General features: G+C 36.3%; 1 protein-coding gene across 1 annotated transcript in view; it reads left to right on the top strand.

Annotated features, from left to right (window-relative positions):
• MTA1-like (metastasis associated 1-like) overlaps positions 1 to 19737 on the top strand; it is a gene marked incomplete at its 3' end in the record, with an annotated part of 47806 nt that overhangs the window by 19496 nt on the left and 8573 nt on the right. The window contains exon 3 of the mRNA XM_013315032.1: positions 5226 to 5333. Coding sequence (XP_013170486.1) covers positions 5226 to 5333 — 108 coding nt within the window. The remainder of the gene's footprint in view (positions 1 to 5225; positions 5334 to 19737) is intronic.

Consider the following 19737-nt stretch of genomic DNA (forward strand, 5'->3'; position numbering starts at 1 on the left):
CCTGCCTGATAGACTATTAATTTAGGGTTAACTCTAGGTTAACAACTTTAGTGCTATCGTGTCTGCTAGTATACTAGAGTACAAGAAATTACACTGAACCTGTTAGATGCTATTACTTGTTATTAAATTAAATAAATATATTTTATTTTATTAGGTAAAGTTAGGCATTGTATAGAAGATTGACTATGCTTCTTTTTAATTTTTTTTAATTAATAAATCCATGATCACTTAACATAATAGCTTTGTATTTATTCCTGGTATACTATTTTATCTGTTTACATTTTGACTTTGTCATTAAAAAAAAGTTGCAGCTGCCAACATCGGAAAATAATAACGGTGTCTATTGTGGCGTTTTAACATCTCTACGCGGTGGGATTAGATCACAACAATTGGAATACGACTTAGTTGTAGTCGTCATTCATTCTATAGACGCGTTTAATTTTCTGTCAATTTAAGTAAGTCACAACAAATTAATGAATTTATATTGTTTGACAACCCTGCAAAAGATCCGTGTCTACGATACGCGTACGCACGCGTCGTTAGCGCCCGCGCCTGAGCACAACAGACCCACATCGTGTTTGGGTGACATCTGTCATATTTAATACTGGTACACAAATACAATACGGTATTATGTCTTTTTTTTAGTTTCACATCAGCCATCTGCCGGATTATTGTGTACAAAATCGACGTACAATTGACTAGGTATAGGGATAAGTTGGGGCAGTATTTGTTAAATTGTAAAATTTCTGGTCAGTTTCCAGATGTATTTATATATTACACAAAATAATTATGTTTGTACAATTTGAAACTATTGCTTAAAAACTTAACAGTGGTAGAGCCCGCTTTATCATCTTAAGCTAATACCACGACCACACAGAAGACAGGCGTGAAGTGGAAGCAATTCCGCGTTTCGTCTGATGAGTGTGCGTCCCGGAGGCCTAATGTAGTCCTCTTTCCCTTCCCATCTTTTTTCTTATAAGGAAAGGATGGGAAGTGGAAGTGGACTTTCCGGAAGATAGGATGCATGGAAAGGGAAAATATTTTCTTTTTGTGCATTCTCTCCTCCGTCAATTAAAGTTAGGCAACGCATATGCAATTGCGTATGTCTATGGGCAACGGTGACTTAGCTATTTCAGCGATTTCAGGTGACCGCTCGCTCGTTTGCCACCTTATGATATAAAAAAAACAGCAGAATTATTTGTCAATATTAATATTTATAAAGTGATTATCTCATATACATTTGCTTCCTCGTATTTGTTTTAAATATTAAAAAGACCCATACAATAGAATGAAGGGCGTTTTTTTGTCATTACTTTAGTACAAAGATGTTAGTAGACAAAGCGCGATACTATTATGTAGACGGTAGGCAGCTGCTGATAAAAATATACATTGAATTTGTGTTTAAACTGTTGCTTTATTATAAAATTATTATTAAACATTTATTTTGTTGTTTTGTACATTTTTAAGACTTAGTAAGAACTCTCAAAGTTTAGTGATCGACGTCACTGTTAGAAATAGAGTACAGCGTTTTCTTATAGAACTCGATGACTGTCTATATTCATTTATATTAACGCAAAACTCGATTAATTACATTTAATTGTAATGGAATTTGCGGAAAATTCCGTTCACCCTGACATATAGTTATTGAAGCGTCGCTTACACTTGCCTCACTCGGAGGAACTTGTTTCTTTATCAACAATTACATATCACTGTAGAACTAAATAAAAAATAATGTGTGTGTTTATGTGTGCATTAGTTTGTTTGTTTTAGTATTCCTCTATTGAATTTTCAGGACTTGTAATATTTTGTCGGTTCGATTTCTGTACGAAATATTCTTGTATTCATGTATAATGAGACGTAATCCGGAAAGTCCATTTCCACATTCGCGACACAAAACATACACAGCACGACATAATAGTTCCGTAAATGGGAGCTTATTAATGTGAGCCGACACCGTGTCATTAGAGGGTGTGAATATTTTAGCAGAGGCGGCGGCAACGCTCTGCAACCGCTCGCTGTCTCCGGATTGCCTTTTCATTCAATTAATTCAGTTTGTTCTTAACACACAGCCAATTTTCATTTTCTTGTATTGAGGCAAGGTTTATGAGCATTTGTGATCTGTGTTTGTTTGAACAGGAAAAGATTTTCAAAAGTGTTGGTTTTAGGATCTGAGCCCCGCCCGAATCGTAAATAGAGGGTAGCACCTTAAACTTAGTCATTAGCACAGTAAATGTTTGATATTACGTCTTTGTGGATACCACAAGCCATTTACCCAGTGGAATTGATGAAATATGTACAAGGGATTTTATAAAAAATAATAACCCTGACATCGCTTAAGACATATGAAAAATAAAAGAAAGGTTCTCCAATTGATTTTTTCCAGAAACGTCTTTTGCCCACAGTTACGGTTTAACCCATAACTGTATATTAAAATCAAACAATTTCTATTCTAAAAACGCGTCTGTTTAACAGTTCTCGTGTGCTTAACAGTCTGCGGTATTTTATTAACAAAGTACGCGCTGAATAATTTCGTTTTAATCCGCCGACATCATAGCCGCAGACAGACGCGTCTTGTACTGGATTGTCGTTACGTAACCAAATGGGGGGTCATCCCGTCCGCGCCCAAAAGTCGCACCCGCGAAGTGGAGAACAGTCATATCCTATCGATTTGTTAAGATGGCGCACGTGGGTGGTGTAAGGGTGTGGGGGGTGGCGTGACGCGCGGGGGCGGGGGCAGGAGCGGGGATCGGGTCGGCTCGGCGCAGCGTGCAGCCGCGCTTGCACCTGCCCGGAACTCGCACCCGCGACGCCCGCGGCCGCCACGACACACTAGCGACATCTCACCCGACCGCTACACGACTCTATATACATACCCACATAATACATACAAACATCGCCGCCTTGATGACGACTGCATGTTAAATGGCAGCTCTAGGTTTTTGTTTTAAAAGTTTTGCTGCGGCATAAACACACCTCGTCCGCACTTAATTAAATATAACTTAGTAAAAGGAGCCTATTTGATCTTCCAGACAATGATCTAGCTCTATGCAAATGTCATCCAAAGTTTCTTTAGTTTCATTCTTAGTATAACGTGATAATTACATTATGAAGAGTATTTTAAAACTATAACATTTAGCACATTAAAGTCAACAAGTGTCCCGTAGCGGTATCACGACCTACCCCGGGAGCGTCGCGCCCGCCGCAGGTCGCCCGCTCCCCAGCGACCGTCGCACCCAAGGTCGAGTGAATGCGACCTAACACGACACCCAAATACGAACCCCTCTGGGGTCACTTACAAATGTACATCGATAACTCTCCTACCTTTCTTTCACTTTCAATATAAAATGATAATAGTACTTCTCTATTGTATTTTCTGGCTAAAATGTCCTGATATATTATACTATGTGCCTTATAATATCTTTGAACGCTGTAACAATTTGATAATTTTAATTAGTTTTAAAAATAACGGAAATATCCTTGCCCTTATCCCACTGTACAGTGGGCCAGTGGCTTTGGAAAAACTGGTGTCTTGTTCCAAAATCAATCTATCATTCGTTATTTCAAACGTCGCCTCCTGCTTTTATGTCACCTTTCAAGCAATCCATAAAGCTATATTGTGGTTTGAAAAACAACGTTTATCCTAGTCGAATAATCTAATTATTTTTATGAATTTTTCTTATTAAAAATTAACTAGTAGACATTAATTTGGTGTAACGTTTTGTTAAAGTGCGGTTAAGCGCCTCCGCGGTTTCCGATTCGGTCACCGTAAAGAAGTTATACTGCCGGTTATAAAATTGAAATGGCAATAACCAAGTGGTTGTATCATTTATTTAATGCCGTGTTATACAATTTAATGGCGTTGTTAAGTCTCTTTACCGACCCTCCTCATTACCTTGTTACCAAATGTTTATGTTCCCAGTTAAATTACGTAAAAAATTTATATATTTATTAATGATTTTGCAATATAAGTCATAATTTAATCACTCGTATGGGTAAACAGGAATAAGTATTTATTTTTGATATTTGAGTGGTATGAATGGAGCAACTGTGGGCTTCCGAGACTAAATTCCCTGTTTATAAACTTACTATCTGTCACACGCGACTTCGTACGCGGGGAATTAACTATTGGTCGCAGTGTAATGTTATGTTATGACCTAAAGCCTTCCTCTATAAATGGGCTATTCAACAAAATAAGAATTTTTCAAATCGGACCAGTAGTTCCTGAGATTAGCGCGTTCAAACTCTTCCGCTATATAATATTAGTATAGATTGTTTTCTCCGTTTTGTCAAGGGTAATGTCAGGATAATGACGATATGTTTTATAAAGATTTTGTGATAGAAACCAACTGTAAGTAATTTTAGACATTATTGGTTAGAATTCTATGACGTGAATGACGCGCTTTCGTTACCAAGTCAAGTGTCAGAATGATTAGTAAGGGGACATAAACGTTGATATTTTAGTAAGGCTAGTGTTGTGCCAGTACACCGGCACAGCATCGGATTTTATTCTTAACAGTATTAATACTTATATAGAAACATATATTGTCTTATTATAAAAAAGCTTAAACCAATAATATTTTACACTAATTGTAATGAGAACTTCAATAATTATCGTGTTTTTTACATGATACTGATTGAACTTCTCAATTCCAGTTTTTTACAGAATAAATATTAAAAATATAAACAATATTACTAGTGAAAGTTGTTAACAAATGTTACATTTTATTGGTTACATGTAAAGTTACCCAAATAACCGTTCGGAACCGCAGTACTCGAGTCAGCTTTGAGAAAAAATAATCGATATACAGTCGAGAAACAGTGCTAATTCATAACTCGTCGGCTAAATGTATCCATAGGTCAGGTTTTAATACAACTTCCGAACAGAATGATTTATGTTTATATGAATGAGTTTCTCTGAGAGCATTACTGCAACAAAAACCAATATAATTACACAATTTTCTTTGGACAAACGGAAGATTTATCTAAACAGATTATATTTTTAGTTATAGACTTGCTTTTCCCCCCAATGTTAAGTAAGTCCCTATATTATACAAACGCTTAATCTAATTCTATGTTTCTTTCTATATAAGCATTAATCGTAAATATACTTGTGTGGAACGCATAAAGATTTCTTGGAACATACTAATTATGTTGTGCATTAATTGTTTTGCAGCAGTATTTTTCTTTTGTAATACAAATGTTTTAACATGTATGTAATGTTGCAGTGGCACAGTCGGAAGACTCGCCGGTCGCGATGAAACTCAAGAAAATTTGCCTTAAGACGCCCATTGGCGAGGAACAGGCAGCGCAAGCAGTCCTCGACCCAGCGTTAGGTAAGTCATTATCACTATTGAGTTTACTATTGACCTATAATATTTTTTTCGTGCATCGTTATAATATGACTTTGTGGCGTTACTGGGGAAGAAATGTATAGAATTCTTCGTACGAAGTACGTAAAATGGCTCTCAGTTTCCTCGGGAAGTCTATGATGATGGACTAAGCTGAGACAGCTCGCTGCAAAATCTTTATTAAAGGCTTTTTTGTAAATGTTGCTATCAATCACAAAAAAAGCTTCGATTAAATTCAACCTTATACTGTGACAGTAATCAATCCTAGACCAAGATGTTCTGTAAAAACTCTTATAATGTAGTTAGTGAAGCGTCGAGTAAATTAAAACTACTTGTGGACACTCCTTATTTGGATAGTAATAACAGGTGCTATATCCATAACTATCTTTGTTTTAATGTACTTACTATTACTACTCACCATAGATACGAATAAATAAATGTTTAATATCCTTTGGTGTCTTGGTTTTTACAAGAGAGGAATCGGTGAAATTGGATTTTATGCAGTAGCGTTTTTCACTTATATTTTTTTGGGAAATGTATCGTAAAGATGAAAAACTCACCAGTTAAATAATCGATAAATTGAATGTTTATGAGTCGTTATCGCGTTGTTATGGATCACATTCGTGATTTGCAATGTCAAGTTGAGAAGTTAGTAGGTTTTCACTGCAGAAATAACCCTACAAAATACATTGAAAAATATTTTTTATCATAACATTAATTCAGAAGAATGAGAAACACTTTTTGTAATGTTTCGGCAGTGGAAACTGACTGTAAACTGGTTGGACATAAACATCGGTTTACTGTGTCCTGACGTTATTACCGTTTGCGACACTGATCCTCTTTATGAATAAATATATTGTGTTTTATGCATTCTAAACACAAAGATTGTAATATAGAGTTGACATCTTCACGGTGGCATTGCATTACAATTTCGTGAGTACGTTTGTCGCCCGATGTTGTAGCCAGACGTTTTCAATTAGTTATTCTGCTTACCAGCAAAAGCATTACCTTTGCAGTAATACTTGCAGAAATGATTTGAGATCATTATAAAATCACAATGACCAGATGCATGATGCCTGCCACTTGGGAGGGTAACAATTACTTTATGTTCCATCCATTTACGTAATATTATGTATTTACTGTTTAGATACATCTAGTTTTTTTTACAATTCCCGTAGAGTTGAAGGTAAATAAGTGACTTATAGAGATAATAAGCTAGTTTGTGAATAAAATATTTATGTTTTTAAAAGTAACAGGCAAGCGATTGCACTCGTATGTGTACTATGTAAAAATGTTTGCAAAGATTGAGAATTTCATATTCTTTGTTTCTCTCTATTTGACCAAAAAGTAATTAATTTTTTTAAAATCTTATAAATAAATAATGATATTCCGAGTTATGGAAAAGTTATAGTGATTTTTATTTAAAAATCAAAAGGGTTTAAAGAAATTCAGTTCGATCGCTACACGCCCTTGTTTAAACAAACACGAAATTGTAACGTCTCGTTTGTCGGCGTAGCGTCACTCGGGTGGAATAACCTAAAATTAGATGCGCGTACGCTGCTCGGACGCGGAACTCGATCGAGTGGTCTCTCTCGTTCACGGGCCGTCTGCACTAAAATGTCCGATACTTAGGCCGCCGGCAGACGTGCGACTGAAACGTTCGATTTTTATTTACATTACTCGATTCACTTTCTTTGCTCAAAATGTAATACCGTAAAGAGTTGTAACCACATCTCAGAGTTGTTTATTTACTACTTATGCAGTCCGTTATGTAAATTCTCATACTACATCTACACTAAGATGAGTTAGTCACAAATAAAGAATCTAGAGTGCGGCATAAATTGTTTTTAACTCATGTTTCAAAAGTTGTTTGTTTCAATTAAGTGCTTGGTTTTTAAGTTTTTTTTGTTGTTGTAATAGTCTTCAGTTGTCTAAAATACTTCGTAAATATTTTCCGCAAAGCCTAGGTAGGTGCAACTAGAGGCCTATATCTGTCACTAACGTGGTGTAATGTTCAAACATTACTGTATACCGGTTTGAAGGGCGTTGTCGCAAGCGAAATTACTCTGTAACGAGATGTAACTTGTTATTTCTCAAGAATATAAATGTAATGTGCAAGTTGTACTTCAAAGTTTTAGTACTATGTTTAATGCAGCTTTTTATAATATTTTTTATTAATTTTCGCGGTATGTGACTTAAGTTTGTTGACTGCCGAACATTCTCGTTTCCAGTATGAACGCAGCTCCAACAGTTTTGCGGTACAACACATGCGATTCAATGTTCAAGTCTGCGGAAAGTGAAAATAAGCAGGTTCCTTTCGCGTTGGGAATTTAGTTTGACTACGACTTTTATATCGGTTATTTAGTTATATGATATAACATTTGAAATCAAAGTTTTTATGATTGAAACATAAAACTTAGTAAAATTTGTCTTATCGTTTTTTTGGATAACATTTTTTGTCGTCTTCTCCTATATTTTGTTTTGCTATTTAATGATGCGAAAACCAATGTTTTTGTTAGACGGCATTTGTTATAAAATGATAATAACACAGGTGGTCTTCGGCTATTATACTTGCGAAGAAACCTTTCTTGTTTGTGGTTTACCACTTGTTTATTGTAATGTTCTAAGGAATTATTTTACGGCCGCTTTTTACGTTTTCACCGCTCGCTTCATCACAGCCATAATCTGTATGATCTATTGCACTTCGGGTTTATTTCATAAGTTGTCAAAGATGGGGATTAATGGATCAAATATTCTACGGTTTATCACCACCTAGAGTAGCGGTATATGTAAGCTCAAATAAAAAACATTTCTTTTAACCGAGACAGAATATTTCAAAAGAAAGTTGAGTATTTAACCTATAGTTTTTAACGTTAAATTTTCACATTGTTGGCAAAAGAAAGAACATTCCAACTTAGACGTTTTGTTGATGAAAATTAAATATTGATCAGCGTGCAGTGCGGGGGCAATAAAAACGTCACGATGTGTAGACAGATAACGTACATACGGAGCTTCGGAATAAATTGCCGAATCCGAATCGCCCAAGTGGGTGTTGAGGGAGGAACATATAGGCCGACGTGATAAGTGCAAACTATCCTTTAGTGTGTTGCACCCGGCTTTGGGGGGCGGGTGATATAGGAGCGGTGCGGGGATGGGAGCCGAGGCGCGGCGGTAGTGTTTCGGACAATAAGCCGTTGCGTTGCCATGGACCGACGAGTTACAGCGGGGTACAATTTAGATTGCATGCTACATCTCGTCTAACCATTTTTAAATTAATATTCGAATGTTAGAAGATGATCTGCAATAACTTATATGAAATAGACAGAAGTTTTTGTTTTATTTGGTGTTGACAGTAATAGTAATCTGTGGTGGTGTGGGGTCATTGAACGCTTTACAGCAGGAGTAATACTTTGCTTTGCACAAGGTAGAGCAAATAGTTTTTTTTGTATATCTAGAATTAAAAAAATTACGGCTACGAAATTCACAACCATGTCTGTTAAACTATGTGACAAAGTTCTTCCGCCTAATTATACCACTTCATCATCATCATCATCAGCCTATATTAGTCCACTGCTGGACATAGGCCTCTCCCATGGCACGCCACTGAGCACGATCCTCGGCCACTCTCATCCAGCTTTATACCACTTGAATCGGTTTAAATATCTGTCAGCTTGCTGTTTATATTAGTATATGGGAGACAATAGTAATATGACATCGCAGATTTCATTAATAAGTAACGACACTGACTCGTTCGGAACGTCGAATTCATTTAAATGCGCGGCCATCGCGATCCTTCGAGATGTATCGGCTAAGGGTCTCTAGCTCCTCTGCTTGCACGTCGCCGGTAATTTGATTGGGGCCGGGGCTGTCACCTATGCGCCACAGCCGGCCGGCCGTCGCTCGGCGGCTATCGATTAGAGCACCCCGCCACCCCCTCGCCTCCCCCGGCCCCCCGTCCCGCGCGCGAGCCGCACCGCCTGCGAACCGGATCTCGTCACGCCGCCATTGTGTACCCGCGACGCTTAAACGCATTCGTTTCTCCCGATGCGAAAACGACGCATTCCTTCCGCGCCCGACCCGCCCCCCGCACCGCGCCTCCCCCGACGAAAGCCCCGCGTCCCCCGGCCGCGGCGCGCCGCAACGCCGCGGCTCGCGGGACCGCACCACGATCCTTGTGTTACACCTTACACCGCTCCCGACGCTGCGCCCTATGCAGCAGCAGCGGGGATGCATCGACTTGATGCATTATATATATATATATTGAAACAAACTAATTAAATATCATTTCTGATGTTAAAGTATATCACATAAGATAAAAAAAGGTCGGAAATTGATAACATTATGTATGTATACAGATTTCAAGAGGTTAGTGCACAAAAACATTAGGTCACTGACAAAGAAGACGGCGACAAACTCTTAAAGTTAATGCACTCTACTTTAGTACACATATACATCTATGTTCAACGTGATTTTTGTTTTTATTACAAACTATTTGTATAAAACTGACAGTAACATTCGTTAAGTCACGTGATTGTCGCGTGTGAGATCCATACAATTTTAAGCTCGCTATCGAATCGCTTTGAAGCGAATGCACTTTGTCTAGCCCCGCTGACCGTGAGTTAGTACTGCCTGAGCGTTGACAAATTGTTATCTTTCTCATTCAAAAAACAGAAATTACATTTTTTTACAACTCTGAAACAGTCGATAGGTATGAAATGTATAATTTAGCGTATTGGGACGAACGCATGTGTAGAAGTCAGTTGTGCAACTCGCGTAGTAAGATTGGTCAACAACAATCAGGTTAATCGACACCTGATCGCCCACTGCCTCAGTACTCACATATGGACTTAAAGCTTCGTTAACTTAATACAGGAACCAGTAATTACTCTAAACCAAAAGATCAGAGAGGCTCTTATTTATTGTTTTGGCGATATACATTGTACTTTATTATGTAGCTGTGTCCCGCAATTTCGTCGGCGCTGAATTAAAAAAAATACTTAATTAGTAGCCTATGTGTCCTTCAAGGCTATGTTTCACATGTATGCCAAATTGCAGCGAGATCCATGCAGCCGTTCTGGAGATATCTTCTAACATTTGCATTTATAATATTAATAAGATAAGAAGACTAATACAAATTTAGCATGGTCATGAAATACTTCTCTTGGTTTTTAGTGAATATTTGAGCGTAGTGTTATTTATATCTGTCCCCTTGAACAGTAAAAGGGAAACTTGCAAAGTTTTATTTAAAGTTTTTCAATTAAATTTTAACATTCGAAAAGTGTTATTAATTTAAATTATTTAGTATAGCGGTATTGGAGGTCAAACTTTGAAGACCGTAGACGTATAAGAAGCGACGCCCTTGCCGTTGAAGGTTACACCGCTCCACTCGACGTATAATGGAGAATTTTGGAGCTATTTAAAACTGATTAAACTAAGAAATTTTAATCAAATTATCCTTTGAACTGAAAGAAAATTAGTCTGAACTGGCAGTGGTACTATCTTCATGGCTTGTAATGTGTTACGATGACTTGAGAGTTTTCTTTTTTTAAATCCATAGAATCTTACTTCTTACTAATATTAAAAATGCGAATGTTTGGATGTAAGGATGTTTGTTATCTGTATGTGTATAGCCGAAATTTGACATAGGTGTAGATCATAGTCATTAAATTAAGTTTTTTTAATACATAGTCGCGGGTAACAGTGTTTAAATATGTTTACAAATTACCTAAAGACAGATTGACAATGGATTGTAGTTTGTATGGAAGTATCCGTTACCATGGTGTGAGTCACAATAATTCACATTTGTTAAATGTTCTACAAGTCTTACTTTAACGAGAACTAATATTGTAATGTAATAAATATTATAATTGATAATTCAACTAAACTTGTCCACACTAATTACAAATAGAAACTTTATCTATGTTTAAAGGACTATGTATGTAACTGAACGAATCATCCTTGATTCAAATATAAAAACGGCTAAACACTCACTTATATGTTTAGCCGTTTTTATATATGTTTATTATAATGTCTCACGAAAGTTTGAATAATTTTATCCTTATGATCCTGATTCATTTGCCTTCCATCTTTTTTTTACGTCTTAACGCAAATATGCACTTAATACTTATTAACAGTAAAAAATCTGAAGTAATTTACGTGAGTCTTACAGCGTTAGTATTTCATGAGCAGTCAGCGTTAATTATGGCGACCGCTAATTAAAGAGGAGCCAGCCAAGGTATTCCCTTAGGAATGTAGAGTCTTGGGATGTATAACGAATTTAATCAAGCTATGCTCACAAGCACCTAACATCGTATTAAAACGCTTCTTTACAGTCTCAGGCTTGGTCTTAGCTTACAATATATTGAACATCTTGGTTCCAAATTCTTGGAATAACTATAGGTATATTGAAAATTGCAACCTTTGATAGTAACAGGGTAGACTAACCAAAATCATTATAATTTAAGTTTTTTTTTTCATGTAGAGACGTAGTTATACAATATTATGAATGCTAATGTATGGATGGATGGATGTTTTTAGAAGGTATCTCCAGCACGGCTGCATGGATCTCGATGAAATTTGACATGGATGTAGAACATAATCTGGGGGAACACATACGCTACTATTTTTTTTTAATGTCGCGCGGAAAGAGTCCTGTGTCATTTTGTTATTTTATAAATGAGTATTAAAGACTGTAAAATGAGAAAGTTTTTATCAAACACGTTTATTAATTTAGATTCTTGTAGTTTAAACAAATATTATGTTGTTTTTAATATGTAACAATCGTATCAAGCATCGCATTTCTTTCGCAGAATTTATATTACGTAATCCATTTAGCGCTTCACTAAAAAAATCACTAAGTGATTTAATTACCATTTACATACATAACATTTTATATATTATGTATATGTATATTATTATATATTATAGGTACTTGTTAAGTTACGTCTGCTATGTTTCACATTGCCTGAAGAGTGAAGACTAGTTAAAAAGGATCGATAATTCGTCGCTGTCTACTTCCGCGTCTGCATTACGTGTCGCGGTTATATAAATTTCATGAAAGTAATATTATTTCTCAGCAGTACAGTAAACAACTGCTACCATATCAATACATATAGGACGATACGATAATTTTGTAATGTACATCGATGATTCCTATGTCAATAAATGTATCTTTTACATGGAAAATATCACGTAACATCACTTTGAACATTATTACAATTAAATATTAAACATGCAAAAGTATCATGCCTTTGACTATGTGAACGGATCTCGCTGAAATTTGGCATACATGTAGAACATAATTTAGATGAAAACGTGAGCTACTAATAAAAGTTTTTTTTTTAATATTTCATACGGTCGGAGTAGTTTCTAAACTAAAGTAGGAATTATTGCAAAAGTTCTTGAAATCGCTTGTTTAGGATATACACGTTTCCTTCCCGTTTGTTTTCCTCTTTGAATAATATTTCTAATTTATTTTATTGATATTTTTACTGTATTGTTATTAGAAATATTGTCTTTTATTAGTATAAATTATATGTATAATATACGATACGATCAACGGACTTGAACTAAATTTACTACTTACCGTTGGTTATATAAAAATATCTGTACCTACAAAACATATCGTCATCCCTGTTGCCTTTGACAAAACAATAAATCACACGATATCCTCCCCCACATCTCTTACTTTTTTCAATCAATTAAAGAACAATATTATCATAAGGTTATAAAAGTGATGGTAATATATTTCTTAATTATTTATCATAATTTTGCCAAATTTATTTTTAAATAGAGCTCAGATCAAAGGAAATAATCGATTGGAATATTGAAATATTTTTATAACAAAGGCGTGAGATGTATTGAGTTGAGAGAGCTGCCTTCACAGATCTAAAGATACAGAGATATCAATCGTCAACTTCTGTTGGCAACATGATCTTACGTTGATGCAAAGAAAATTAAAAACAAAAAATTGTATTTATATTTGTATTAATTGTGATATAATTGATTAAATAACCCTAAGGAAAGATTTAAGTACTCTTAACCAAAGAGCATGTTATCAACGACGTCTTTGTAAAATGTGGGATGAATGCTGAACGAGTTTGGGTTGCAAGAAAATTCGTAATCTCTGTCTATCCCTATAGGTTAAGGCTTAATGTTAGAAATTAAATACAATGTTAATGTTAACGGGCTGACTTTTCAAACGTAACGGTAACTTTAATTTGAAATTCATGAAACATCACATAATACTGTTTTATAAATATATTTCCATGCTATTGAGAAAAATGTTATTTTGTTTTTCAATTACTATTATCTTTTCGCTCTTTTTTTACTCGTATGTATTAACGGCTCCAGAATATAAATTGTTTTAAAAGCTTACAGCTTTTTGGTATACGAAATATTTCATTGATAATTTTATATTATTTAAAACACACACAAAACAGTGATAAAATAGCACGAGAGTACTGGATTACAAAAGTTTGCAATCAGGAGTACATTTAAAGTGCCTCAGAAAAAAAAACAAGAAAAATGTTGTATTCGCAATACAAAAATGTTTGATCAAAATATACTTTTCAAAAGTATTGTCTGCAGTTTTCTGCCAGCAAGCGTTAACATAAAAGATAATAATTACAAGTTTTTCTACAGATTGTGCTGAATATTAAAAATGTTGCTATGCGCCTAAAATATTCGATGCAACCGTAACTCCGAATATTCCTGGAATAATCTAGGTGTTTTGTTTTACAACATCTTTTTGATCTTTTATCTAGAATGTTTATAAAAATAATGGTTATAAGCATTAAAAATTTTATATTACGTATTTGCCTGCCAGTTTCCAGTCTCCTAACTCACTGTACAACGTACAAGTACAAAAAATAAATGAGATAAGAATATGTTTTTGTTACGTGTTGACACCTGAAACTCACGTTTAAGCCATCATTCTCCAATCCCGGTCGGTTTTTAATCGCGCGTTAAAAAAGCGCTTTTAAAACGCGACGCTTTTTTATTGCGTAGTGTTGCATTGTGAACGCAAGGTGAATGCAACAAGAGTGATTTTACAGCATTCCTTGTTCAAGAGTCACCAATGCTGTTTTAACGCGGCGATCAAAAAGCGCCCGTGTGAATGAGCTCTCTCACGTGTTGACAGAGATATATTTTATTTTTCACTATAGGAAATATGTTGCTATTTAATACTATAATTATCAGCTCTGTGTAAAACATATTTGTTACTAGGTTTCATAAATATTTTTTAAAAATAACCCTTCAATTATATTGTCGTGGACTAAAAGTGAAATACAGAACCCTTCACCACAACATAAGATTAATAATGTACCGTTTAGAAAGATGCTTAAATATGTATTAATAACGGTTAATTTACTGTATCCATAATTTTCTAAAAATAAATACAAATTTATTTTGTTTATGTAATCATACATATTTATGGTTATTCTTGACATGTCACCGTATTTTTAGTAGCAGTTCTTTATAAACTAATGCTTTATACGGAACTCCTAGGATTTTTTTACGCTTCAAGTTTTCATACAACAGTATTTGAAACTTACAATAGAGGTGACAAACATTTGGTAACTGAATCATACAATTTTACAATTCCCTTTCCGTTCAAGAATATTATGATTTAACGAAGAAAATATAGGTCATAACTACAGATTGATTTTGATTTTTAATTAAGAATAGAATCTAATTGACGATAAATTGAAAAAGATTGAGTAATGTACACAGACGCAGACAAACGAGAGGCAAACATCTCTCGCGACGTTCACATTAAAACCGGCGCCGGCTCCTTGCGTTTAAAAGCGATGCATAAAAAGAAATGTAAATTTAGGCTTTACTTTAACAATGAAGATGAAGAAAAAAAACGTTCCAGTATCGTTTATCGACAAAAACTTGACTCGTACGCATTGTGTTGTGACGGCGCATGCTCCATACAATACACCTGCATCGCTTCGTGAGAGGGACGTATTAAAATAATCTTCGTTCCTTTTCAGTTAGAAATTATATTTTAACCTTTAACATCTTTTAAGTCCACTCTACTTAAGAGATATGGTAAGATCATATTTGTATGTGAATTCCTGAAGTCATACTCGTCATGAAATTATATTCTTCGAAAATCCATTCTACTTTTATGGGGTATGTGTTAATGTCACTATGAGTTTCCATTGCACAATTCGAACATGTTTTTCTTCCAGTAAGGAACTGTAGATCCGTTCATCTCGCCCACTTTGACGACATTGTTGTTATATTTTTCATTTTTAAATACCTTGGTTCAGTCATCCAATACGACGGTGGTATTGATCGAGACGTGAAAGCTGAATAAATGCAGATGAAATGGCATCAGTCGTCAATGAAGGCTTAAGGACCAAACCTACAAATCGATAGTATTCTTGATTAAAACCTCCATAGATTAGAGTACTGGCCGAAATATATGATACGTGTAAAATTGTGTAGATGTCAGAAGTGAACCTTAGAAATGTGAGAGAATAGTTTTATTGGCAAGATCCCTCACAGATGGTAAAACCTGCTTCATTGTATGGATCTAAGTGTTGGGCTATCAATGTATCGGATGATAACGAAATAGTTAATGTAGTAATTGTTTACAAAGTTATCAACGTGGGTTATGGGATTGGACAGCTTCCATACATCGGTGCATTACGTGCAGCTCATCCTGTGCTCTACTAAGATAATTGTGTTACTAAACAGACCGTTCGCTTACGCGACTGTACTCTAAATTATATCTTGCATCAATTTAAGCTTCTGCAGTATTCTAGTATGTAGATGTAATGGATAAGTTTAAAATGTAGATAAAATATTTCATCTATTTCGTTTATCCAGTTTTGATGTGTTACTTCCATTTGAAGACATTGGAGAAATGAGTAATTCCCCCTCCTCTGATAGAATCAGATACTAAAATGCACCAGTGATGGTATTACCAGCCTGCATTCTGCACTGTTTACTCTTTGATTAGATGTTTATACATCCTGACTGTGTGATTTGAGTTCTTATCAACTACCGCTGATTATATTGTTTATACTGGTTTCGTCATTCTCATTATAATTGATACTGAGTTAGCTGTAATGAAAAATGATGTCACCACGCTTACTATACAAATTGTATGTATCTTTTTATGTGGATTTTCTCAAATTTTATTGCGAAGAGACGATCAGGACATTCATCCTGGTCACGGAACATTGTTCGAAAATGAAGAGATTTAAAGCGTCGCGCTTGATGACATATAGATGTCGAATTAGACCATTTCTTGTGTTAACCATACGGTAATGGCAGCTTATTAACCGCAATGTTTTGCATTGTTTTATATAAACTCGAATATAAAATCATTAAACATTTAACTCTTCACCTACGTCGAACCGCGCTAGTCGCGTATACGAGTTCGTGACTTGTCGTTTATATAAATGCAAGAGTAATAAGAATGAGAGCCGAGATCGAAACTCATTTGCACATGTCGTGTCTTTTGTTTAGCGGGGAGGCGTCATTGACCTCCATGAAAATAGCGGAGCCGTCGCGCGGCTCGAACTAGGCACGTTTGGCGGCGCGCAAGTCTGTCTCAGGTAGCGCCCGGCTTGCCTGACAATGGTAATGATTTCAATTAAAATGGCACTCGGCGGGCCGCGGCCGATCTACGAGACAACGGCTGCGAGCCGCGGGTCGCACTCGCGACCCGGGATGATCGCCACACGGAGACGGTGCGACCGCATCTTACTGCCGGCCGCCGTTGTCACTGCGGTGTTTCGCGGGCGGGCAGATTTATTTGGACGTACCCCCTTCGCGGGGGCGGGCGCGGACGCGCCACCCATCGCACCACCTCCACACATTTGACTGGATCAATAAGTAAGCAAAGGATGCCTGAGCAGAAAAACCATACGCCCGACCACCCCAAGGGGGTACACGTAACGGCACCCCTCCCCCCGCCCCCTGGGGTGGGAGACTCCACAGATTGCCATTTTCTCTTTGCCTACGCTTTAATTAGTTGCGTAGTGACGCGTGTGGATCCATAATCCAGGGTTATTAAATTGTCGAACAAGTCCCATTCACCATTCGAGGTCCGACAATGTGGTCCGTCTAATTTAAATACCGATACATCAAACACAATGAAGTATTTTAAATCTTACTTCTAATTCAAATTAGTGCTTATAAAACACTATTAAAGCGTGTCCAAACGCTTATAAAAATTACCAGAAAATCAAAATTTAATAACTATAGTTGGCGTCCATGGTTCTTTTTCATAAACTCGAGATAAGATAACCCAACAAAACACACCGTGTCATACTTGGAATTGTCAACAAAGACCTTAGTTTCTAAACTTAGCTCGACTATCGCAGCAGTGCATCATTATATGACATTCGACAGCGAACAGAATTCGTTATGAAAAAATACATAAATTAATAAATATGTTTTCAATTTAGTCTATAACCTGTAAACCTTAATAATCAATAGTATTATTTTGTTACCAATAATATTAAGGATTAATTACTTAAAGGGAAAATTTTGAGTTGCAGACAAGGAAAGATTTAAACATTTTTGTTTTATATTCGTAAGTTACCGCATTGTGTTATCCTTTATTCTATGGCCGTTGGCCAATATTGACACGTCAGTCGTGTGTACACTTGTAAACTGACATTATAACTGTTTTGTATGCACGTGTTAACACGAGGCGTGCGTCCCAGCATACCGCCCGCTCCCCGCACCGGCCAATGTTACGGCAAACACACGTTTGCTTGATGTTGCACAGGAGGCGATCGATAACTTGTAATCTATGCAGATAGATAGATAATGCTCAAAAGTCTAGCTACTACTACTAAATCGCTGTGAAAATTTCCAGCGAATAGTTCGCGGGATAAAGTAAAGCGCCAAATCCTTCCATCCAAATGTTTGGCTGGAAGGATGGATGTTTATTTGAAGGTATCTCCAAAACGACTCAACGGGCCTCGCGGTCATTTGGCATAGATGTAGAACATAGTCTGGAAGAACACATAGGTTACTTATTAAGTTTTTTTTTTTTAATTCCGCGCGGACTGAGTTGCGGGCCTATCGCCCGCCTAGTGTATCATAAACAGTGTGAAAACGTGCCATTGTGTAATTAAGGTATCGAATATTTGTCTATTTAGATTTCATTATAGATCCGATTCAGCTTTAAATGGTTATGTAATTTAATTAAACTTTTTTTTGAGATCAGTATCACTTAAAAACTCATCCCAGGTAAAGGGATTCTGATGTAATTTCCCGGGCAGTTGGCGGGTGACGCTTTGAGACCGCGTCGCTCTCGGCCGGGCTCCTTCCCGCGCGGAGGCAATCCAAATAATTATCATAAAGTAAATCCCCCGCAATTCGGCCTCCCCGTAACCGACGGCCCTTTTTCGATACGCTACTAGTGATGGACATTCCATCTAAATTTAATTGTTATCGAAAATCTTGAATAATCATACCCTAAAATTGTTATTATCCTCACAAATCATATAGTTTTATTGCAAAAAGTCGGTATCGATATATACTTTTACTAACTGTGGCCTGTAACTCCGTCTTAGAAAGAAACTTAATTAGTAGCCTATGTATTCTTCCAGACAATTTTACGTCTCTGCCAAATTTCATCGAGATACGTTGTGGCATTCTGCTACCTTACCTTTACCTTGTAACAAACATCCATCCATACATCCAAACATTTGCATTTATAATAGTAATAAGATTAGTAAGATAAATCAAGATCTATTATTTCGGAATTGCGTCTTTAAAATATCTCGATATTGTCAATATAATAAATAAACATCCTTGTTCCGCATCAATTTCGCTCTTTTCCTTCACCCCTCTTACTAATTCCAATAATGGCCTGACTTTGTTTACGATACACCAAATAATTTATGGATGTAGATACATCCATTATGTGTATTTCGCAAACGTTTGTAAGTGCTTTGTTTTTTCACGCAGTGTCTAGCGGAGTTCTACCAAAAGTCTATGTAACGGTTGTTTCCAATATTCATGGGGAATTTCTGCCTCAAAGATATAACCTCGGAATTTCATTTATAATACAAAACACTGCAGCAAATCATCAGTGGTAACTTAAACGAATCCTTACATGCAGTTGTCAGAAAAAAAATATCAATTAAAATGGTCGACATTTTGTTTTTATTATGGTAACCTTTGCGGCGTCTAGCCGAGAACCGCGTGGTAATAATAAGTAGTCGATGCCTACTCGCCCACCCCTCGCCTCTCCGTCGCGGCCGACCCTCGCCCCGCGCCGCGTACCGGCCGCGCGTTACGCTCCACATTCAAAACTCGTCTCAACACTGCTCCTTTGTGTCAATGTAATTTAATTAAAAAGTAATTTATACAAACCAAATTATACATTATTTTTCAACATCGGAAA

This window comes from Papilio xuthus, unplaced genomic scaffold (assembly GCF_000836235.2).
Source record: "Papilio xuthus unplaced genomic scaffold, Pxut_1.1 DF826961.1, whole genome shotgun sequence".
Taxonomy (NCBI): domain Eukaryota; kingdom Metazoa; phylum Arthropoda; class Insecta; order Lepidoptera; family Papilionidae; genus Papilio; species Papilio xuthus.